Source organism: Oncorhynchus gorbuscha, linkage group LG02, assembly GCF_021184085.1.
Source record: "Oncorhynchus gorbuscha isolate QuinsamMale2020 ecotype Even-year linkage group LG02, OgorEven_v1.0, whole genome shotgun sequence".
NCBI lineage: Eukaryota > Metazoa > Chordata > Actinopteri > Salmoniformes > Salmonidae > Oncorhynchus > Oncorhynchus gorbuscha.
This window is the reverse complement of record NC_060174.1, coordinates 104,824,525-104,850,124: the sequence shown is the minus strand read 5'-3', so window position 1 is coordinate 104,850,124 and position 25,600 is coordinate 104,824,525. Positions and strand designations below refer to the sequence as shown.

The following is a 25,600-nucleotide window of genomic DNA, read 5'->3' as shown; positions in this document are numbered from 1 at the left end:
CCATTAAGTCCCTCATCCTACCAGGTAAAACACAGTGAAGGTGTGAGTAGAGACAAATCACATGAGGGATCCTGTAGGTTCCCAACTTCCCATATTGATTTTCAATGAAAGTCCATTAAGTGGATCCTATGATGTCCCACTTTAGGCTCTGCAGTGGTGTGAAATGTGGGTTGAGGTCAACTCTCATGCTAAATATAATAACTGCTATAGAAACAGTGTTCACGTCACAGGGTGGTCTGTTATGCTGCAGCACTGGCCCAGCACTGACCCAGCACTGACCCAGCACTGACCCAGCACTGAACCAGCACTGACCCACATAAAAACCACATCACTCCAGTACTGACCTACAACAAACCACACCAGTACCAGTACTGGCCCAGCACTGACCCACATAAAAACCAGATCACTCCAGTACTGACCTACATCAAACCACACCAGTACCAGTACTGACCCACATCAAACCACACCAGTACTGGCCCACATCAAACCACACCAGCACCAGTACTGACCCACATCAAACCACACCAGCACCAGTACTGGCCCACATCAAACCACACCAGCACCAGTACTGACCCACATCAAACCACACCAGCACCAGTACTGACCCACATCAAACCACACCAGCACCAGTACTGACCCACATCAAAACACACCAGTACTGGCCCACATCAAACCACACCAGCACCAGTACTGACCCACATCAAACCACACCAGCACCAGTACTGACCCACATCAAACCACACCAGCACCAGTACTGGCCCACATCAAACCACACCAGTACTGGCCCACATCAAACCACACCAGCACCAGTACTGACCCACATCAAACCACATCACTCCAGTACTGACCCACATCAAACCACATCACACCAGTACTGGCCCACATCAAACCACACCAGCACCAGTACTGACCCACATCAAACCACATCACCCACATCAAACCAGTACTGACCCACATCAAACCACACCAGTACTGACCCACATCAAACCACACCAGCACCAGTACTGGCCCACATCAAACCACACCAGTACTGACCCACATCAAACCACACCAGCACCAGTACTGGCCCACATCAAACCACACCAGTACTGACCCACATCAAACCACACCAGTACTGGCCATCACACTGACCCACATCAAACCACACCAGTACTGACCTACATCAAACCACACCACACCAGTACTGACCCACCCCACATCAAACCACACCAGCACCAGTACTGGCCCACATCAAACCACACCAGTACTGACCCACATCAAACCACACCAGCACCAGTACTGGCCCACATCAAACCACACCAGTACTGACCCACATCAAACCACACCAGTACTGGCCCACATCAAACCACACCAGCACCAGTACTGACCCACATCAAACCACACCAGCACCAGTACTGACCCACATCAAACCACACCAGTACTGGCCCACATCAAACCACACCAGCACCAGTACTGACCCACATCAAACCACACCAGCACCAGTACTGACCCACATCAAACCACTCCAGCACCAGTACTGACCCACATCAAACCACACCAGCACCAGTACTGACACACATCAAACCACACCAGCACCAGTACTGACCCACATCAAACCACTCCAGCACCAGTACTGACCCACATCAAACCACACCAGCACCAGTACTGAACCACGTACTGACCCACATCAAACCACACCAGCACCCACCAGTGTAATCACCACCTTCCGGAGACACCTGAAACCCCACCTCTTTAAGGAATACCTAGGATAGGATAAAGTAATCCTTCTCACCCCCCCCCCCTTAAAAGATTTAGATGCACTATTGTAAAGTGGCTGTTCCACTGGATGTCATAAGGTGAATGCACCAATTTGTAAGTCGCTCTGGATAAGAGCGTCTGCTAAATGACTTAAATGTAAATGTAATGTAAATTTAATTTCATTCATTGACAGACGAGCTTAACAGAGCTGCCTGCAACAGCACTGACTCACATCAAACCGCACCAGTACTGGCCCACATCAAACCAGACCACTCCAGTACTGGCCCACATCAAACCACACCACTCCAGTACTGGCCCACATCAAACCACACCAGTACCAGTACTGACCTACATCAAACCACACCACTCCAGTACTGGCCCACATCAAACCACACCAGTACCAGTACTGACCTACATCAAACCACACCACTCCAGTAATGGCCCACATCAAACCACACCAGTACCAGTACTGACCTACATCAAACCACACCACTCCAGTACTGGCCCACATCAAACCACACCAGTACCAGTACTGACCTACATCAAACCACACCACTCCAGTACTGGCCCACATCAAACCACACCAGCACCCACCAGTGTCATTTCATTCATTGACAGAAGAGCTTAACAGAGCTGCCTGCAACAGCACTGACTCACATAAAACAGCAGGACAAAACTACCAGCCAACCTGCATCAGACTGGCTGACAGACTGGACCTCAAGCAGGATCAGATGGGATGTCCACAACCCAAACGTACAGGCTTAACTACCAGTATACTTTTGTAATGTCCTTATGCACAGAGCCCCGAGACAACTGGCCCATTTAAAAACGGCAGGCAACCTGCGTCAGACCAGCAATCAGACTTGCAGTTCAATCTAAATGACAGACCATCCAAGCATGTAACATTCATTACATTGCAGCGGTATCTCAGTGCTCTAAGTTGTCCTACAGGTCCAGTGTCCACAACATCCTTTATTCCAGGACTTACCTTGCGAAACCCTCCCACTTCGCAGTCGTTGAGGTCCTTGTAAAGTGAGTTGTGCCTCTTGGGTGTCACAGGGGTAGTAACAGTGGTAGAGGTAGTGTCTAGATTTGCCTTGTCCATTGAGTCCCCATTGGTAGTAGTAGTAGTATTACCATGCTCCTCCGTCTTAGTACCCCTGTCCTGCTGTATTCGGTTCTGCTGTCCTGGGGCCTCAGCCTCTCCATGGCATCTCCCTTCCATATCCTCTGTATTCGCTGCAGACACAGGCTGCTCCGGTTCGGGTTCCGGTGGCTGCTCCGGTTCGGGTTCCGGTGGCTGCTCCGGTTCGGGTTCCGGTGGCTGCTCGGGCCTGGTGCACAGGTCATACATCAGTCTGTGATAGAGGGGGTCGATATTACCACGGATCAGTCGCCGCTGAGTTGACTTCAAAAGAGAGAAGAAAAAAAATGTCACCCTGACACCCACTTTCTCTGCCCTTATTTTCCACAGGCGCCCCCCCCCTCTCTCTTCAGGGAGAGTGGGGGGGTATGGGTAGTAATTTGGTCTGGGCTGAGGTTAAGTATCTGACACCAAAGCGATAGGATCAGTAAGCTGGGCTGAATTTAAGATGTAATTACCAAGCTTATCAGTAACAGAATACAGTTTTCTTACTGTAGCTATTCTGACCCCTAAGATGTCGGTTTAACAGTGACAGAAATGGCACAAGCTGGTACTGCCCTGTTTTGTTCCTTTAATAAAATATTCATTACAACAAGGGAGCGTCATTACACAGGACAAAACCCGCTCAAGATAAAACCCCAGAGAGCTACTCCTTTAAAAATGACAACTTTTAGAAGGACTGAAAAAAAATAACAAAAAAAAGTTGACTTCCTGTGGGATATTTTGTGTTCACGACATACACTTCTTATGGTACTTACATGCACAGACTCCAAATAAATGAAGGCCCTTTTCCATAGAAATGATCCAGTAGTAATCAGGCATTTTACAGCCCGTGATCTGTACAGAACACTGACGTGTGTAGATTCCAGAGTCCTACTTGCTATTGGCTGACTGAGTGAGACTGCATCGTCTTCCTGCCTCCCCACTCCTCTGTCCTCCACAGAGGGATGGATCTGTCATTGTCGCGTATCCACGAACAGGAAACAGGAAAGGAAGAGGGCTAGTAAAATCAGCAGTCCATCCCATCCGTTGCTTAGACGAGGAGCTTGACTCTGCCTCTCTGTGACAAACACAGTACAGAAGAAGCACTGCCGCTATCCAAGACCAGACGAGACAGTCTCTCCCTCTCTGACATGCATGTGGTCTCCAGCTGTGCCTGCCTACCTACCTCGTTGATGCTGCCGCTAAATCACTGCTCACACAACGAGACTCAATGAACTGCCTAATCCCCGCTTCCCATATAACAACATTTAGGTGAAGGAAGAAGACAAACTGTGTTTGTGTGTGTGTGTGTGTTCGTGAGAGGAGGGGGTGTGAAGAAAGGGATTCTTTCCTCCTATCACATCAAAGCCACTGGGAGGTGGCCAATCACGACTACAGCTCGAGCTGGTTTCCATGGAGATGACGCTGGAATGATGTTGGTTGCCTATTGATTGAAGAGGAGACACACACACACACACTGCTATGAAGGGAGGCTGGCTGGAGGAAGGCAGAGTGATGGCATATGGTCCTTCTGTAGCTCAGTTGGTAGAGCATGGCGCTTGTAACACCAGGGTAGTGGGTTCGATCCCCGGGACCACCCATACGTAGAATGTATGCACACATGACTGTAAGTCGCTTTGGATAAAAGCATCTGCTAAATGGCATATATTATTATTATTATTAGCGCGCGCACATACACACACACACACACACACACACTGCTATGAAGGGAGGCTGGCTGGAGGAAGGCAGAGCGATGGCAAACGTTTTCTGCCACTGTATGCTAGAAATAAACACTTAAAGATGCACTATGCAGAAATCGCTCGGCCGTTTCCGAGGTGGCTAAAATTTCGCTTGATTTAATTTTTTTGCGACAAAATCATTGTACCATCTTTAACCACTGTGAAATATCTTTTCCATCACCAACAAATTTGTATTTTCAGCTGTTTTATGTTTACAAAACCGAAAGTAAAAGACACAAAAACTCAACTTAAGAAAGTGAAGCATAGTAATAGCAAACATAGAACAGATCTACCACTTCATAAACTTGCTTTCAACGATACATGGGGTCCTGTAGCTGTAGCTCAGTTGGTAGAGCATGGCGCTTGTAACGCCAGGGTAGTGGGTTCGATCCCCGGACCACCCATACGTAGAATGTATGCACACATGACTGTAAGTCGCTTTGGATAAAAGCGTCTGCTAAATGGCATATATTACATGGCAGATCAGCATGTTATCAGCATCGCTTTGTGTTGGTAAGTAAAACAGCTGCGAAAAACATAGATGAAAACTCTCTTGGTAAATAGTGTGGTCTACAACTTATCATGAGGTAATCTACCACAGGCGGGCAGAACCTCAAGACTTAATATTTAATATTAGAGATTGCGCACCAACTGTTGTTGACAAAGAAACGCGCCCACCCGCCCTCCCCTCAGCTTACCAGACACAGCTGTTCTGTCGATGTATTGAAAAAAACAGCTATATTAATATTTGTCAGGCCCTTGTTCAGCCACGACATAGGATCAGATCTTCAGATCACATTGACAGGATAGTCTCCACACAGTTTATTTCAAGTACGTTCGCCAATAGAACGGAGGGTAACGGCGACTTATCACCTCGCTGTCGTAGTCTCGTTAGATTGTTCTGCAGGTCAACCTCTAGTGCCGTCTCCACCTCTTCCGAGTGACCGGGGATTTGGGCCTGGTCTGGGAGGAGCAACGTGTCCTTCGCCTCATATTCGTAGAAGTCCTCATCCAAATTAAGGTTAGTAATCGCTGCTTTGAAGCTCTTTTCAGGTCATATGAAACGATGATGTACAAAAGACATGTAGGATCACTGTAAAAAAATAGCACAATCGGTCAGGAGGCTGTAAAACGGCAGTCATCCACTCCGGCGTCATTCCTTCAAACAGAGAGGGAGACAGTAACCCCGGGGGAGATGAACACAAACCCAGGCAGACTCATAGCCATGCATAAAGCATGAACCAGTCAACAGCACAGACTAATAGGGGTTAGGTGCTGAGGCCAAAACACTGCCCGGATTAATAGCAGGCAGTAACCTGCTGAGTTAGGTAAAGTTATAGCCAGGCAGCAACCTGCTGAGTTAGGTAGAGTTATAGCCAGGCAGCAACCTGCTGAATTAGGTAAAGTTATAGCCAGGCAGCAACTTGCTGAGTTAGGTAGAGTTATAGCCAGGCAGTAACCTGCTGAATGAGGTAAAGTTATAGCCAGGCAGCAACCTGCTGAGTTAGGTAGAGTTATAGCCAGGCAGCAACCTGCTGAGTTAGGTAAAGTTATAGCCAGGCAGCAACTTGCTGAGTTAGGTAGAGTTATAGCCAGGCAGTAACCTGCTGAATGAGGTAAAGTTATAGCCAGGCAGCAACTTGCTGAGTTAGGTAGAGTTATAGCCAGGCAGCAACTTGCTGAGTTAGGTAGAGTTATAGCCAGGCAGCAACCTGCTGAGTTAGGTAGAGTTATAGCCAGGCAGCAACTTGCTGAGTTAGGTAGAGTTATAGCCAGGCAGCAACCTGCTGAGTTAGGTAGAGTTATAGCCAGGCAGCAACCTGCTGAGTTAGGTAGAGTTATAGCCAGGCAGCAACCTGCTGAGTTAGGTAGAGTTATAGCCAGGCAGCAACCTGCTGAGTTAGGTAGAGTTATAGCCAGGCAGCAACCTGCTGAGTTAGGTAGAGTTATAGCCAGCAACCTGCTGAGTTAGGTAGAGTTATAGCCAGGCAGCAACCTGCTGAGTTAGGTAGAGTTATAGCCAGGCAGCAAAAGGTAGAGTCCTCAGCAAGTTAGTAAAACAGAGATCTGCTGAGTTAGGTAGAGTTATAGCCAGGCTCCCATGTTAGGTATTATGGGCCTCTCCTGTTGTCCATGTCCAGTATTATGGGCCTCTCCCATGTCCAGTATTATGGGCCTCTCCCATGTCCAGTATTATGGGCCTCTCCCATGTCCAGTATTATGGGCCTCTCCCATGTCCAGTATTATGGGCCTCTCCCATGTCCAGTATTATGGGCCTCTCCCATGTCCAGTATTATGGGCCTCTCCCATGTCCAGTATTGTGGGCCTCTCCCATGTCTAGTATTATGGGCCTCTCCCATGTCCAGTATTATGGGCCTCTCCCATGTCCAGTATTGTGTGGGCCTCTCCCATGTCCAGTATTGTGTGGGCCTCTCCCATGTCCAGTATTGTGTGGGCCTCTCCCATGTCCAGTATTGTGTGGGTCTCTCCCATGTCCAGTATTGTGTGGGCCTCTCCCATGTCCAGTATTGTGTGGGCCTCTCCCATGTCCAGTATTGTGTGGGCCTCTCCCATGTCCAGTATTGTGTGGGCCTCTCCCATGTCCAGTATTGTGTGGGCCTCTCCCATGTCCAGTATTGTGTGGGCCTCTCCCATGTCCAGTATTATGGGCCTCTCCCGTGTCCAGTATTATGGGCCTCTCCCATGTCCAGTATTATGGGCCTCTCCCATGTCCAGTATTATGGGCCTCTCCCATGTCCAGTATTATGGGCCTCTTCCATGTCCAGTATTATGGGCCTCTCCCATGTCCAGTATTATGGGCCTCTCCCATGTCCAGTATTATGGGCCTCTCCCATGTCCAGTATTATGGGCCTCTCCCATGTCCAGTATTATGGGCCTCTCCCATGTCCAGTATTATGGGCCTCTCCAATGTCCAGTATTATGGGCCTCTCCCATGTCCAGTATTGTGTGGGCCTCTCCCATGTCCAGTATTGTGTGGGCCTCTCCCATGTCCAGTATTGTGTGGGCCTCTCCCATGTCCAGTATTGTGTGGGCCTCTCCCATGTCCAGTATTGTGTGGGCCTCTCCCATGTCCAGTATTGTGTGGGCCTCTCCCATGTTTAGTATTATGGGCCTCTCCCATGTCCAGTATTATGGGCCTCTCCCATATCCAGTATTGTGTGGGCCTCTCCCATGTCCAGTATTGTGTGGGCCTCTCCCATGTCCAGTATTGTGTGGGCCTCTTCCATGTCCAGTATTGTGTGGGCCTCTCCCATGTCCAGTATTGTGTGGGCCTCTCCCATGTCCAGTATTGTGTGGGCCTCTCCCATGTCCAGTATTGTGTGGGCCTCTCCCATTTCCAGTATTGTGTGGGCCTCTCCCACATCCAGTATTATGGGCCTCTCCCATGTCCAGTATTGTGTGGGCCTCTCCCATGTCCAGTATTGTGTGGGCCTCTCCCATGTCCAGTATTGTGTGGGCCTCTCCCATGTCCAGTATTGTGGGCCTCTCCCATGTCCAGTATTGTTGGCCTCTCCTCAGATTTCCCAGAGTAAACTGCTTCCTACTCAGTCCCAGATGCTAATATATGCATAATATTATGTGTATTGGATAGAAAACACTCAGAAGTTTCTAAAAACTGTTTGAATGATGTCTGTGAGTATAACAGAACTCATATGGCAGGCAAAAACCTGAGAAAAAAATCCAACCAGGAAGTGGGAAATCTGATGTTTGTAGTTTTTGCACTCATGCCCTATCGAAGATACAGTGGGATATTGGTCATGTTGCACTTCCTAAGGTTTCCACTAGATGTCAACCGTCTTTAGAACATTGTTTCAGGCTTCTTCTGTGAAGGGGAGCCGGATGAGAGCTGTTTGACTAAGGGGTCTGGCAGCAGTCTCATTCTCAGTCACGTGCGTTCACATGAGAGGTATCTCTCGTTCCATTGCTTTTCTACAGACAATGGAATTCTCCGGTTGGAACATTATTGAACATTTACGATACAAACATCCTAAAAATTGATTCTATACTTAGTTTGAAGTTTCTTCGACCTGTAATATAATTTTTTCAAACTTTTCGTCCGACTGGACCTGAACGCACGTTTGGATTTGGTTTACCTAAAGCCCTAACAAAAGAAGCTAGTGGAACCCCAGTCCTAGACAGATGGCCGAGCAGCAGCACTCAAACCTAAGATCACCATGCGCTAAAGTGGTGTAAAGCTCACCATCATTGGACTCTGGAGCAGTGGACACGCGTTCCCTGAAGTGATGAATCATGCTTCACCATCTGGCAGTCCGGCAGAGGAAATCTGGGTTTGGCGAGTGCCAAGAGAACGCTACCTGCCCCAATGGGTATTCCCAACTGTAAAGTTTGGTGGAGGAGGAAAATTGGTCTGGGACTGTTTTTCATGGTTAGGACTAGGCCCCTTAGTTCCAGTGAAAGGAAATCTTAATGCTACAGCATACAATGACATTTTAGACAATTCTGTGCTTCCAACTTTGCGGCAACAGTTTGGGGAAGGCCTGCAACTTGACTGGTGGAAGAACTTGAATGGCCTGCAACCTTTTGGATCCATGACCCCATTTTGATAACTTAAAATTCTTGTGCCCCCCCACACACACCCAACCATGTGAAAAAATGAAGTAATTAACAGCCAATGATTACTGTTTTATTTGGGGCTGTGTCAGTCAATTGAAAAATGTTGTAACAGTATTTCTGATTGTCTTCTCAACTCACCATCACATACTTTTAATGTGGGGCTATGACAGTCAATTCCAAATTAGTCTGACATAATTCACACTGCCTGGCCAAAAATAAGTCTGCCTGTTAAATATCACATTTCAAAATCATTAGTATTTATATATAGTTGGTGCCACCTTTGCTGCTATAACCTCCTCCATCCACTCTTCTGGGAAGGCTTTCCACTAGATGTTGGAACATTGCTGCTCTAACAGCCTCCACTCTTCTGGGAAGGCTTTCCACTAGATGTTGGAACATTGCTGCTCTAACAGCCTCCACTCTTCTGGGAAGGCTTTCCACTAGATGTTGGAACATTGCTGCGGGGACTTGCTCTTGCTGCTGGTAATTCTCCTTCGGCCACCTTTCCCAGTTCATATCCTTCCAGGATACCCGGGCCAGGTTGATTAGAAAGGCCTGCTCGCAGAAGCGTTTTAGGGAGCGTTTGACAGTGATGAGGGGTGGTCGTAACGGACACATAACGGACACAGGCAACAAGGCAGTGATCGCTGTTTGAAAACAGCAGAGGTGTTTTTAGAGGGCAGGATGATATCCATGAGGATGCCCATGTTTACGGATATGGGGTTGTACCTGGTAGGTTCTTTGATAATTTGTGTGAGATTGAGGCCATCTAGTTTAGATTGTAGGACGGCCGGAGTGTTTAGGTCACCTAGCAGTATGAACTCTGACGATAGATGGGGGGGCACTTAATTCACATATGGTGTCCAGGGCACAGCTGGGAGCTGAGGGGGTCTATAACAAGCGGCAACAGTGAGGGACTTATTTCTTGAGAGATGGATCTTTAAAAGTAGAAGCTCGAACTGTTTGAGCGTAGACCTGGATAGTATGACAGAACTCTGCAGCCTCTCTCTACTGTAGATTGCTATTCAGCCCCCTTTAGCAGTACCGACAGACAGGCATGAAATGTGACAGCACACATCAGCAAATGTAGAAGACATGCCTCTTCAGTTCAACATCAGAAGGGGAGAAACAGACTGTTGTGTTTAACAAGGTCAATAGACAGACATCAACCCCATTTCACACCCTATACAACCCCCTCCCATCCTCATCCCTCTCATTCCAACGCCCTCCCATCCTCATCCCTCTCATCCCAACCCCCCTCAATCCTCATCACTCTCATCCCAACCCCCTCCCATCCTCATCCCTCTCATCCCAACCCCTCCCATCCTCATCCCTCTCATCCCAACCCCTCCCATCCTCATCCTCTCATTCCAACCCCCTCCATCCTCATCCCTCTCATCCCAACCTCCTCCAATCCTCATCCCTCTCATCCCAACCCCCTCAATCCTCATCACTCTCATCCCAACCCCCTCCCATCCTCATCCCTCTCATCCCAACCCCCTCCCATCCTCATCCCTCTCATCCCAACCCCCTCCCATCCTCATCCCTCTCATCCCAACCCCCTCCCATCCTCATCCCTCTCATCCCAACCCCCTCCCATCCTCATCACTCTCATTCCAACCCCCTGCCATCCTCATCCCTCTCATCCCAACCTCCTCCCATCCTCATCCCTCTCATCCCAACCCCCTCAATCCTCATCACTCTCATCCCAACCTCCTCCCATCCTCATCACTCTCATCCCAACCCCCTCCCATCCTCATCACTCTCATCCCAACCCCTCCCATCCTCATCACTCTCATCCCAACCCCTCCCATCCTCATCCCTCTCATCCCAACCCCCTCCCATCCTCATCACTCTCATCCCAACCCCCCCATCCTCATCCCTCTCATCCCAACCTCCCGCCATCCTCTCAAGACAATGCATCAGGAGAAATAACAATGGGATATATTTGAATTAATATATCTCATCTGCATCATTGTGTCTGTCTGAAGCTCAGCATTAAACGAGACACATTTGAGTCAATAGTTAATGCTCATGTAGATTGCAGATGTTGCAGCTAGTCTGAACCTCAGGGGAGTGCTGTCATGGTGCGTGAGCAGACACTAATAACTATCTGGACAGAGAATTATTACCACATAGCTATTTCGTTATGCATGGCAGCAGACAGACTTCTCCAGAGACTGCTAAAGCCAAAGAAACATCAATTCAGCACACTGGAGCCAGTATTTTGCTGGTAGGCCACAGCCGGTATAGTAGGCCGCGGCCTGGTACGGTAGGACACGGCCGGGTCCGGTAGGACACGGCCTGGTTCGGTAGGACACGGCCGGGTACGGTAGGACACGGCCTGGTACGGTAGGCCGCGGCCGGGTAGGGTAGGACACGGCCGGGTACGGTAGGACACGGCTGGGTACGGTAGGACACGGCTGGGTATGGCAGAACACGGCTGGGTACGGAGGACACGGCTGGGTACGGTAGAACACGCCTGGGTACGGTAGGACACGGCTGGGTACGGTAGGACACGCCTGGGTACGGTAGGACACGGCTGGGTACGGAGGACACGGCCGGTAGGGTAGGACACGCCTGGGTACGGTAGGACACGCCTGGGTACGGTAGGACACGCCTGGGTACAGTAGGACACGGCTGGGTACACGCCTGGGACACGGCTGGACGGTACGGCTGGGTACGGAGGACACGGCACGGTAGGGGCTGGGTTCGGTAGGACACGCCTGGGTAGGACACGGTAGGACACGCCTGGGTACGGTAGGACACGGCTGGGTACGGTAGGACACGCCTGGGTACGGTAGGACACGCCTGGGTACGGTAGGACACGCCTGGGTACGGTAGGACACGGCCGGTACAGTAGGACACGGCCGGTACGGTAGGACACGGCTGGGTTCGGTAGGACACGGCTGGGTACGGAGGACACGGCCGGTACGGTAGGACACGCCTGGGTACGGAGGACACGGCTGGGTACGGTAGGACACGGCCGGTACGGTAGGACACGGCCGGTACGGTAGGCTACCACTGGTACGGTAGGCTACCGCCAGTATCCTGTAAAGGTCTCATGTAATTTTGAAGTCCAACAGAATATTGTGTGAACAGCATTGACTATCAGTCCTATCTAGCTTCTAAAGTAAAACAGCTGGTTGTAACAGTAGTTCTCTGTTTTTAAATAAGAGTTTATTATTTATAATGCCAGTCTAACAGAGAGGCAATGTTTCCTCACTCAACACAAAAGGAACTAACATGAGAGAGCAGATATCCCTCTTCCTGGCCCAGCCCAGGTCTAGGCTACATCTGCACTACACTGCTAACAGAGGACAGACTGGGCAGCGTCATTGCCAGTGCCAGGGTTCGTCTGAGTCTCTTTCCTTGGCATCAGCTCCCACTAATTTCCATTGTGCATAAAACCTATGATTAAACACCCTGCCAAAGGATGTATTATAGTCTGTAGAGCTCTGCTACCCAACCCAAGCCAGACGGCCTGACATTATTCATCGGGTTAGGGCTGGGTAGGCCCTTAAATTTCATTAAAAACTAGGGTAGGGCCTTAAATTTCATCAATAGCTAGGGTAGGGCCTTAAGTTTCATCAATAACTAGGGTAGGGCCTTAAATTGCATCAATAACTAGGGTAGGGCCTTTATTTCATCAATAATTAGGGTAGGGCTTTTATTTCATCAATTGCTAAGGTAGGGCCTTTATTTCATCAATAACTAGGGTAGGTTCTTTATTTAATAAATTGCTTGGGTAGGGCCTTCATTTAATCAATAACTAGGGTAAGAGCAGGGCTTGGGTATCACTAAATTGATCACTAATATTTTGAAAATGAGCCGTTTGCTCCGTGCTCTGCTCCTCAGGACAGTCATATCTGACTAAGATCATAACATGGTGTCAGAAGTACCTCGTCAAATATAAAACAGGAGAGATTACTTCACAGAAAATAATGTTACTTGAGTTTTGCCGGAGTTTAGAGTGACCAAAAGTAGCTAAAAGCTGACTGCTCTCTCACGTCTCTTCATGGAGCAGAGCAGCCCAAGTGGAGCCGTTGCTATGGATACTCAGACTCAGAGCGCCCGCCCGTGAGCAGAGCGAGCTGTGCGCAGGGAGCAGGTGACCGACTGAGAGGAAATGGATTTACTAACAGAGGAAGTTATTTCTGATTTCGGGCATAGGCTTTAAATTTGCCAGAAGCAATCAGGCCTGGGTAGGGCCTGAACATCATGGTTAGGGCCTGAACATCGGGCCTGGTTAGGGCCTGAACATCATTGGGCCTGGTTAGGGCCTGAACATCGTGGGCCTGGTTAGGGCCTGAACATCATTGGGCCTGGTTAGGGCCTGAACATCATTGGGCCTGGTTAGGGCCTGAACATCGTGGGCCTGGTTAGGGCCTGAACATCGTGGGCCTGGTTAGGGATAGAGGGCCTGAAATTATAGTTGAAATGATTAATTATGTATACATTATTGATTAGAACCATTTATACTAATACTATTATGTTATGGTATGAAAAGTATGAGTTCTTAGTTGAGCTGTTACTGAAAATGTAAGCAGAACGAATTAATTGTCTGTGCCTCTTGGGAGGTTTAAGGGGAGAGAGATGATGGCTTTTCAGACAAGATAAGAATGTTTGGGTTATGTTCCATTGGTGGGAGAAAAGTATATCTTTTAGACAGATTGGAATGTCTGGTTTATGAGGGGAGTAGAAAGCATCTCCGGACCTAAACAAAAAACAACGGCGCTATCGTGGGAAACTGATTATGTCATTTTGAGTTTATAACCTGTGGAAATCTGTGTATGTAGTTAGTACTCTCTTGTAATAAACGCTGTTTACCTTTGGCTTTTAAGACTGGTCTCAATCTACTTCATGCATAATTAATGAATTTACAACTCATTAATGAAATAGAAATGAGTGCGAATTGATTTTGGCAATAAAACATACAGGAATATAGAATTCCTCTATCATTAGGGCCTGAACATCGCGGGCGTGGTTAGGGCCTGAACATCGTGGGCCTGCTTAGGGCCTGAACGTCGCGGGCCTGGGTAAGGCTTGAAGGTCGTGGGCCTGGGTAAGGCCTGAACATCGTGGGCCCGGGTAGGGCCTGAATGTCGTGGGCCTGGTTAGGGCCTGAACGTTGTGGGCCTGGGTAGGTCATGGGCTTCAAATTCATGCCTGTGCAGGGCTCTAGTTTTCTGCCTGACAGACTGACCTTGGGATTGAGACGATACAGCCAGATACTGTACAACTATACTCAGGACCTTGTTAGGGCATTTTATTTATAGTCTATTGGACCAGTCTGTCTATATATAGACCTCTGAAAAAAAGGAGAGCGCTGTAATCTGGCAGAAGAACTACAGAGTGAGGAGGACAGGATACCCACCGGTGGTCAACAAGAGAAAGCTTTTAGCTAAAGTTTCTTAGCTTCTTTGATTACCTTAAAAATAGAGCTCGCTAGCTTGTAGTCCTAAAAAAAAACCCCAGTATTTAAAATCCCTTAGGTTGGTTCATCCATTCCTATGGGAGGAAATGAATGGAAAGAATAGGGTTTATGGATAAACGCCTAAAATAAGGTCTGTGGTTAACACGGGCTTAGGAGATCTTACATTAGCAACTATGGGGCAAAACAGACAGGGTTGGCTTAGATTGTTGACAAAATGTAAACTATATTTAGTTTTCAATGTTTATTCAATACCATGAATAACATTTGCACAATGTCAACTTGTCTTTCAAATACATTGTTACAGTTGTTGGTCAGCTGCCTAGCGAATTTTAGCCATATTTAGCATTGAAATTAAATAATTCAAAACAAGACTTGGTATCAAGAACAAGATGATGAGACATTGCCAACGTGGCAGTTGTTACCCTCGTGGCAGTTGTTACCCTCATGGCAGTTGTTACCCTCGTGGCAGTTGTTACCCACATGGCAGTTGTTTCCCCTCGTGGCAGTTGTTACCCTCGTGGCAGTTATTACCTACGTGGCAGTTGTTACCCTCGTGGCAGTTGTTACCCTCGTGGCAGTTGTTACCCTCGTGGCAGTTGTTACCCTCGTGGCAGTTGTTACTCACATGGCAGTTGTTACCCACGTGGCAGTTATTACCCACGTGGCAGTTGTTGGTAGCTATCTGGCCATCCTGAATCACTAGAACTCGTGAACTTCTGCCCCATTGAAGCGTGCCCATCGTTTTCCTCACGTTGTCAGCTGACCTATCTATAAGTATTGTTCTGTGAGATAACATCAGTCAGTTAAACTTTATGAATTATGAAGCCTTTGTGCTTTTACTGATTATAGAAATGCTTCAAAATTCACAACAACAAAAAAGATGTTATCTCATAGAACAAAGCGTATCAGATTTCCTAAGCCCGTGTTTACCACAGACCTTATTTATTTTCAGCATTTATCCCAAAACCCTCCAAAATTGCCATTCATTATAACCCATAGGCTTTTACATGTTTTACCTTTATTTAACTAGGAAAGTCAGTTAAGAACAAATTATTATTTTTGATGACGGTCTAGGAACAGTGGGTTAACTGCCTTACTCAGGGGGTAGAACGACAGATGTTTCAATTGTCAACTCAGGGATTTGATCTTGCAAAATTTAAGTTACTAGTCCAACGCTCTAACCACTAGGCTACCTGCTGGTTACTAGTCCAACGCTCTAACCACTAGGCTACCTGCTGGTTACTAGTCCAACGCTCTAACCACTAGGCTACCTGCTGGTTACTAGTCCAACCCTCTAACCACTAGGCTACCTGCTGGTTACTAGTCCAACGCTCTAACCACTAGGCTACCTGCTGGTTACTAGTCCAACGCTCTAACCACTAGGCTACCTGCTGGTTACTAGTCCAACGCTCTAACCACTAGGCTACCTGCTGGTTACTAGTCCAACGCTCTAACCACTAGGCTACCTGCTGGTTACTAGTCCAACGCTCTAACCACTAGGCTACCTGCTGGTTACTAGTCCAACGCTCTAACCACTAGGCTACCTGCTGGTTACTAGTCCAACGCTCTAACCACTAGGCTACCTGCTGGTTACTAGTCCAACGCTCTAACCACTAGGCTACCTGCTGGTTACTAGTCCAACGCTCTAACCACTAGGCTACCTGCTGGTTACTAGTCCAACGCTCTAACCACTAGGCTACCTGCTGGTTACTAGTCCAACGCTCTAACCACTAGGCTACCTGCTGCTTTGGTCGACGAGCCATGGAGGAGTTAGTGCCTACAAAAAGACACCATTACTATTGTTCTCTACATACCACATGTGGAAGAAGGTCAGCATATTTTCAACAGGAGAAGGAATCAGATTCACTAGTAGTGAATCACTAGATAGCCGTCCATACCAAAACGTGTGTGAACACACAGTAAGTAATAACTATACTTACGTTACAAGTAGATTTTTCCGATTTTTCTCAGCAGAAAATGTGTTCTGTCCAGTCAGGCAATACTGTAGCGTTTCATTAAATTTGCAAGACTATAACTGTGAATTGTTTATAGCCAGTGAGCCTAATCCAATTTCCTCTAGCTTTTATCTGATCTCCTTCCAAGATACAAGCTCATTGGGCAAAATAAATCCACGCAAGGTTGCATTTTTAAAGTCTCTGCTGGCATAATCAAAGCTATGCTTAGCACTTTTATACCCAAACAACTTGAATAACAAATAATAAAAGCGCTGCTCTGCTTTCTCAACAACACTACTATCCACAAGGCAGGTCCTACAGGCCCTAGTTTCTACCTTCTCAACAACACTACTATCCACAAGGCAGGTCCTACAGGCCCTAGTTTCTACCTTCTCAACAACACTATCCACAAGGCAGGTCCTACAGGCCCTAGTTTCTACCTTCTCAACAACACTATCCACAAGGCAGGTCCTACAGGCCCTAGTTTCTACCTTCTCAACAACACTACTATCCACAAGGCAGGTCCTACAGGCCCTAGTTTCTACCTTCTCAACAACACTATCCACAAGGCAGGTCCTACAGGCCCTAGTTTCTACCTTCTCAACAACACTACTATCCACAAGGCAGGTCCTACAGGCCCTAGTTTCTACCTTCTCAACAACACTATCCACAAGGCAGGTCCTACAGGACCTAGTTTCTACCTTCTCAACAACACTATCCACAAGGCAGGTCCTACAGGCCCTAGTTTCTACCTTCTCAACAACACTACTATCCACAAGGTAGGTCCTAAAGGCCCTAGTTTCTACCTTCTCAACAACACTATCCACAAGGCAGGTCCTACAGGCCCTAGTTTCTACCTTCTCAACAACACTATCCACAAGGCAGATCCTACAGGCCCTAGTTTCTACCTTCTCAACAACACTACTATCCACAAGGCAGGTCCTACAGGCCCTAGTTTCTACCTTCTCAACAACACTATCCACAAGGCAGGTCCTACAGGCCCTAGTTTCTACCTTCTCAACAACACTATCCACAAGGCAGGTCCTACAGGCCCTAGTTTCTACCTTCTCAACAACACTACTATCCACAAGGCAGGTCCTAAAGGCCCTAGTTTCTACCTTCTCAACAACACTATCCACAAGGCAGGTCCTACAGGCCCTAGTTTCTACCTTCTCAACAACACTATCCACAAGGCAGGTCCTAAAGGCCCTAGTTTCTACCTTCTCAACAACACTACTATCCACAAGGTAGGTCCTACAGGCCCTAGTTTCCACAACAACACTATCCACAAGGCAGGTCCTACAGGCCCTAGTTTCTACCTTCTCAACAACACTACTCCACAAGGTAGGTCCTAAAGGCCCTAGTTTCTACCTTCTCAACAACACTATCCACAAGGCAGGTTCTACAGGCCCTAGTTTCTACCTTCTCAACAACACTATCCACAAGGCAGGTCCTACAGGCCCTAGTTTCTACCTTCTCAACAACACTATCCACAAGGAAGGTCCTACCTGGACTACTGCTCAGTTGTGTTGTCAGGTGCCACAATTGGCTCCGAACAGGGCAGCATGGCTGGTCCTTAAATATACACTGAGAGCTAATGTTATCATGTAAATCGTTTGTGGCTCAAAGTGGAGGAGAGATTAACTTCTTTACTACTTGTTTTTGTAAGAAGTGTTGACATGTTGAATGCACCAAGCTGTCTGTTTAAAGTACTGGCACACAGCTCAGATACCCATCCATACCCCACAAGACATGCCACCAGAGGTCTGTTTAAACTACTAACACACAGCTCAGACACACATACATACCCCACAAGACATGCCACCAGAGGTATGTTTAAACTACTAACACACAGCTCAGATGCCCATCCATACCCCACAAGACATGCCACCAGAGGTCTGTTTAAACTACTGGAACACAGCTCAGATACCCATCCATACCCCACAAGACATGCTACCAGAGGTCTGTTTAAACTACTAACACACAGCTCAGACACACATACATACCCCACAAGACATGCCACCAGAGGTCTGTTTAAACTACTGGAACACAGCTCAGATACCCATCCATACCCCACAAGACATGCCACCAGAGGTCTGTTTAAACTACTGGAACACAGCTCAGATACCCATCCATACCCCACAAGACATGCTACCAGAGGTCTGTTTAAACTACTAACACACAGCTCAGACACCCATCCATACCCCACAAGACATGCTACCAGAGGTCTGTTTAAACTACTAACACACAGCTCAGACACCCATACATACCCCACAAGACATGCTACCAGAGGTCTGTTTAAACTACTAACACACAGCTCAGACACCCATCCATACCCCACAAGACATGCTACCAGAGGTCTGTTTAAACTACTAACACACAGCTCAGATACCCATACATACCCCACAAGACATGCTACCAGAGGTCTGTTTAAACTACTGGAACACAGCTCAGATACCCATCCATACCCCACAAGACATGCTACCAGAGGTCTGTTTAAACTACTAACACACAGCTCAGACACCCATACATACCCCACAAGACATGCCACCAGAGGTCTGTTTAAACTACTAACACACATCTCAGACACCCATACATACCCCACAAGACATGCTACCAGAGGTCTGTTTAAACTACTAACACACAGCTCAGACACCCATACATACCCCACAAGACATGCTACCAGAGGTCTGTTTAAACTACTAACACACAGCTCAGACACCCATACATACCCCATACCCTGGTAGCAGACACACATACACACGCACTCTATACACACACATACCTTGTAATATTGTTATATGGTGGTTTTATAGATTTTGTATTGTAGATATGTAGTGGTGTAATAATGTTATATGGTGGTATTATAGATTTTGTATTGTAGATATGTAGTGGTGTAATATTGTTATATGGTGGTTTTATAGATTTTGTATTGTAGATATGTAGTGGTGTAATAATGTTATATGGTGGTTTTATAGATTTTGTATTGTAGATATGTAGTGGTGTAATATTGTTATATGGTGGTTTTATAGATTTTGTATTGTAGATATGTAGTGGTGTAATATTGCTATATGATGCAAAAAAAGTGTTTGGTTGATGTAAAAATTAAAATGCTTAAAATCCTTAAAATGTTTGGACCCCAGGAAGAGTAGCTGCTGCCTTGGCAGGAACTAATGGGGATCCATAATAAACCCCAGGAAGAGTAGCTGCTGCCTTGGCAGGAACTAATGGGGATCCATAATAAACCCCAGGAAGAGTAGCTGCTGCCTTGGCAGGAACTAATGGGGATCCATAATAAACCCCAGGAAGAGTAGCTGCTGCCTTGGCAGGGAAGAGTAGCTGCTGCCTTGGCAGGAACTAATGGGGATCCATAATAAACCCCAGGAAGAGTAGCTGCTGCCATGGCAGGAACTAATGGGGATCATTAATAAACCCCAGGAAGAGTAGCTGCTGCCTTGGCAACAGCTAATGGGGATCCATAATAAACCCCAGGAAGAGTAGCTGCTGCCTTGGCAGGAACTAATGGGGATCCATAATAAACCCCAGGAAGAGTAGCTGCTGCCTTGGCAGGAACTAATGGGGATCCATAATAAACCCCAGGAAGAGTAGCTGCTGCCTTGGCAGGAACTAATGGGGATCCATAATAAACCCCAGGAAGAGTAGCTGCTGCCTTGGCAGGAACTAATGGGGATCCATAATAAACCCCAGGAAGAGTAGCTGCTGCCTTGGCAGGAACTAATGGGGATCCATAATAAACCCCAGGAAGAGTAGCTGCTGCCTTGGCAGAAACTAATGGGGATCCATAATAAACCCCAGGAAGAGTAGCTGCTGCCTTGGCAGGAACTAATGGGGATCCATAATAAACCCCAGGAAGAGTAGCTGCTGCCTTGGCAGGAACTAATGGGGATCCATAATAAACCCCAGGAAGAGTAGCTGCTGCCTTGGCAGGAACTAATGGGGATCCATAATAAACCCCAGGAAGAGTAGCTGCTGCCTTGGCAGGAACTAATGGGGATCCATAATAAACCCCAGGAAGAGTAGCTGCTGCCTTGGCAGGAACTAATGGGGATCTCTAATAAACCCCAGGAAGAGTAGCTGCTGCCTTGGCAGGAACTAATGGGGATCTCTAATAAACCCCAGGAAGAGTAGCTGCTGCCTTGGCAGGAACTAATGGGGATCCATAATAAACCCCAGGAAGAGTAGCTGCTGCCTTGGCAGGAACTAATGGGGATCTCTAATAAACCCCAGGAAGAGTAGCTGCTGCCTTGGCAGGAACTAATGGGGATCCATAATAAACCCCAGGAAGAGTAGCTGCTGCCTTGGCAGGAACTAATGGGGATCCATAATAAACCCCAGGAAGAGTAGCTGCTGCCTTGGCAGGAACTAATGGGGATCTCTAATAAACCCCAGGAAGAGTAGCTGCTGCCTTGGCAGGAACTAATGGGGATCCATAATAAACCCCAGGAAGAGTAAACCCCAGGAAGAGTAGCTGCTGCCTTGGCAGGAACTAATGGGGATCCATAATAAACCCCAGGAAGAGTAGCTGCTGCCTTGGCAGGAACTAATGGGGATCCATAATAAACCCCAGGAAGAGTAGCTGCTGCCTTGGCAGGAACTAATGGGGATCCATAATAAACCCCAGGAAGAGTAGCTGCTGCCTTGGCAGGAACTAATGGGGATCCATAATAAACCCCAGGAAGAGTAGCTGCTGCCTTGGCAGGAACTAATGGGGATCCATAATAAACCCCAGGAAGAGTAGCTGCTGCCTTGGCAACAGCTAATGGGGATCCTTAATAAACCCCAGGAAGAGTAGCTGCTGCCTTGGCAGGAACTAATGGGGATCCATAATAAACCCCAGGAAGAGTAGCTGCTGCCTTGGCAGGAACTAATGGGGATCCATAATAAACCCCAGGAAGAGTAGCTGCTGCCTTGGCAGGAACTAATGGGGATCCATAATAAACCCCAGGAAGAGTAGCTGCTGCCTTGGCAACAGCTAATGGGGATCCATAATAAACCCCAGGAAGAGTAGCTGCTGATTTGGCAACATCTAATGGGGATCCATAATAAACCCCAGGAAGAGTAGCTGCTGCCTTGGCAACAGCTAATGGGGATCCATAATAAATACAAATAACAAATCAGAAACACATTACTGCTCATTGGCAAAACAATGTGCACATAATAAACCCCAGGAAAAGCCATTTGGCTAATGAGACCATAATAAACCCCAGATCACATCTAATGGGGATCCATAATAAACCCCAAATCACCTCAGCCTACGCTGAACAAAAAATAAACACAACATGCCACAATTTCAAGGATTTGACTGAGTTACAGTTCATATAAGGAAATCAGTCAATTGAAATAAATGTATTAGTCCCTAATCTGTGGATTTCACATGACTGGGAATACAGATATGCCTCTTAAAAAAAGAAGAAAAAAAAGAATTGGTGCGTGGATCAGAGAACCAGTCAGTATCTGGTGTGACCACCATCTGCCTCATGCAGCGAGACACATCTCCTTCACATTGAGTTGATCAGGCTGTTGATTGTGGCCTGTGGAATGTTGTCCCACTCCTCTTCAATGGCTGTGTAAAGTTGCTGGATATTGGCAGGAACTGGAACACGCTGTTCTTCGCGTCAATCCAGAGCATTCCAAACCAGCTCAATGGGTAACCTGTCTGGTGAGTATGCAGGACATGGAAGAACTGGGACATTTTCAGCTTCCAGGAATTGTGTACAGATCCTTGCGACATGGGGCTGTGCATTATCATGCTGAAACATGAGGTGATGGAGGTATATGAATGGCACCACAATGGGCTTAGAGGATCTCGTCACAGTTTCTCTGTGCATTCAAATTGCCATAGATAAAATGCAATTGTGTTCATTGTCCGTAGCTTATGTCTGCCCCATACCATAACCCCACCGCCACCATGGGGCACTCTGTTCACAACGTTGACATCAGCAAACAACTCGCCAACACAATGTCATACACGCTGTCTGCCACCTGCCCGGTACAGTTGAAACCGGGATTAATCTGTGAAGAGCACACTTCTCCACCATGCCAGTGGCCTTCGAAGATGAGCATTTACCCACTGAAGTCGGTTACGACGCTGAACTGAAGTCAGGTCAAGACCCTGGTGAGGACGACGAGCACGCAGATGCGCTTCCCTGAGACGGTTTCTGACAGCAAACCTGCAGTTTCATCAGCTGTCCAGGTGGCTGGTCTCAGATGATACTGCAGGTGAAGAAACCGGATTCGGAGGTCCTGGCGTGGTTTGTGGTTGTGAGGCTGGTTGGACGTACTGCCAAATTCTCAAATCCCCTGTCTTGTGCAAGTTTTAGATAGACACAATACCTGTTACGTAAATGCGTCCGATAAAGATGACGTGCAGGACCTTGCAGGGATGTGTAAATTTGAATGACTTTGATGCTTATTAGCATTTACAAATCTGCGAGTAAATAAATCATCTTGTTCGAGAGAGATTTTCATGGTTATCAAAACAAGCCTAGAAACAAGTGTTTCTATGAGAAAAATGAACGATGGAAAAGCGATTGGAACCATTTCCCTGTTTGACCACTAGGTTTTATGGGCATTATGACACCTCCACTGTGGGGCTCTATTATAGGTAAAAATAACATGTTCATATTTAGTTGATTAGCTGGCTCAGTGGTTTCCAACCTTTTTTGGTTACTTTAACACCAACTGAATTATGCTTTTCCCGGAGTACCTCCTCATGTGCATTTTACCAGTACAGCAGGCCTATGGTCTCATGAGTTTTTATCAAGTACCCCATGTGGATAGGCAAAGTACCTCCAGGGGTCCTAGTACCCCTGTTTGGGAACCACTGCGCTAGCTCATATTACATGGCCTGTTCCATGTTTGGAATTGACACAACAGAATGTGACATCACAGTGAGATAAAGTTTCCATGGTTCACTAGCTGCCGAACGTTAGCTACATTACATTAATTAGCCCGCTAGCTAATTAAACACCTAATTAAATACCGATACAATGGGGCTTTAAACCCCCCTAGCCCAATAATGTACTAGTTAGTTAGCATCTATGAATGGGGTATAAACTCCCTAGCTAGCTAGTACAGAAAGGGGATGACTAGCTAACAGCACAACAAACACAAAAACCCACCTCTTCTTTAGTTAGCTAACCGTCCCACCTGCCCATAAGAAGTTATATTTAAACAAAATAATGTTTTAGGAATGCTAATCTTTTCGTTTTCCATCTCCAGCAACAATTTCAGAACAGTCTGAGATGTTGAGTGTCATGGCTTGTTGAAATGACATGAAACGACTCCGTGGTGACCTCAGCCACCTAATCAGGTGATTAGCATGAGGTAATACAGTAAGGGGAGGAGCAGTGTGAGGTAATACAGTAGGGGGAGGTGCAGCGTGAGGTAATACAGTAGGGGGAGGTGCAGCGTGAGGTAATACAGTAGGGGAGGAGCAGCGTGAGGTAATACAGGAGGGGGAGGAGCAGCGTGAGGTAATACAGTAGGGGAGATGCAGCATGAGGTAATACAGTAGGGGAGGAGCAGCGTGAGGTAATACAGTAGGGGAGGAGCAGCGTGAGGTAATACAGTAGGGGAGATGCAGCATGAGGTAATACAGTAGGGGAGATGTAGCTTGAGGTAATACAGTAGGGGAGATGCAGCATGAGGTAATACAGTAGGGGAGATGTAGCTTGAGGTAATACAGTAGGGGAGGAGCAGCGTGAGGTAATACAGTAGGGGGAGGAGCAGCGTGAGGTAATACAGTAGGGGGAGATGCAGCATGAGGTAATACAGTAGGGGGAGGAGCAGCGTGAGGTAATACAGTAGGGGGAGGAGCAGCGTGAGGTAATACAGTAGGGGGAGATGCAGCATGAGGTAATACAGTAGGGGGAGTGCGAGTGCTTCTCAAATGGAATGTTTTATGAGTTCTCCACACTCTCATCCTCATAAAAATGTACCCAAGACAAAATCGTCAGAGACTGCACTCTGATCATGAGAGTGTGGAGCACGGTAGTATGCATATTGAGAAACACCCAGAGAGACAGACAGAACGATAGAGAGAGATAGCCAGAGAGAGAGAGAGACAGACAAAACGTTACAGAGAGATAGACATAGAGACAGAACAATAGAGAGAGAGAGAGAGAGAGACAGAATGATAGAGAGAGAGAGAGACAGAACGATAGAGAGAGAGAGACCGAGGGAGATACAGAACAATAGAGAGAGACAGAGAGAGACAGAACGATAGAGGGAGATAAACAGAGACAGAACGATAGAGAGAGATAAACAGAGACAGAACGATAGAGGGAGATAAACAGAGACAGAACGATAGAGAGAGACAGAGAGAGACAGAACGATAGAGGGAGATAAACAGAGACAAACAGAGACAGAACGATAGAGGGATAGACAGAGACAGAGACAGAACGATAGAGAGAGATAAACAGAGACAGAACGATAGAGGGATAGACAGAGACAGAGACAGAACGATAGAGAGAGATAAACAGAGACAGAACGATAGAGGGATAGACAGAGACAGAACGATAGAGAGAGATAAAACAGAGACAGAACGATAGAGAGATAGACAGAGACAGAACGATAGAGAGATAGACAGAGACAGAACGATAGAGAGAGATAAAACAGAGACAGAACGATAGAGAGATAGACAGAGACAGAACGATAGAGGGATAGACAGAGACAGAGACAGAACGATAGAGAGAGATAAACAGAGACAGAACGATAGAGGGATAGACAGAGACAGAGACAGAACGATAGAGAGAGATAAACAGAGACAGAACGATAGAGAGAGATAAAACAGAGACAGAACGATAGAGAGATAGACAGAGACAGAACGATAGAGGGATAGACAGAGACAGAGACAGAACGATAGAGAGAGATAAACAGAGACAGAACGATAGAGAGAGATAAACAGAGACAGAACGATAGAGGGAGATAAACAGAGACAGAACGATAGAGGGAGATAAACAGAGACAGAACGATAGAGGGAGAT

The 25,600-nt window shown here is 47.1% G+C and overlaps 1 protein-coding gene across 7 annotated transcripts in view; it reads right to left on the bottom strand.

The window, feature by feature from the left end:
* The window catches only part of LOC124014772 (peripheral-type benzodiazepine receptor-associated protein 1-like), a 241,513-nt gene extending 237,401 nt beyond the window's left edge, over nucleotides 1–4,112 (bottom strand). For all 7 annotated transcript variants that reach the window (XM_046329861.1, XM_046329863.1, XM_046329864.1 and 4 more), the window contains exons 1-2: nucleotides 3,640–4,112; nucleotides 2,726–3,145 (exon numbers count right to left, since the gene is read on the bottom strand). In XM_046329861.1, coding sequence (XP_046185817.1) covers nucleotides 2,726–3,091 — 366 coding nt within the window. In that variant the 5' untranslated portion in view covers nucleotides 3,092–3,145; nucleotides 3,640–4,112. The remainder of the gene's footprint in view (nucleotides 1–2,725; nucleotides 3,146–3,639) is intronic.
* Nucleotides 4,113–25,600: the final 21,488 nt, after the last annotated feature.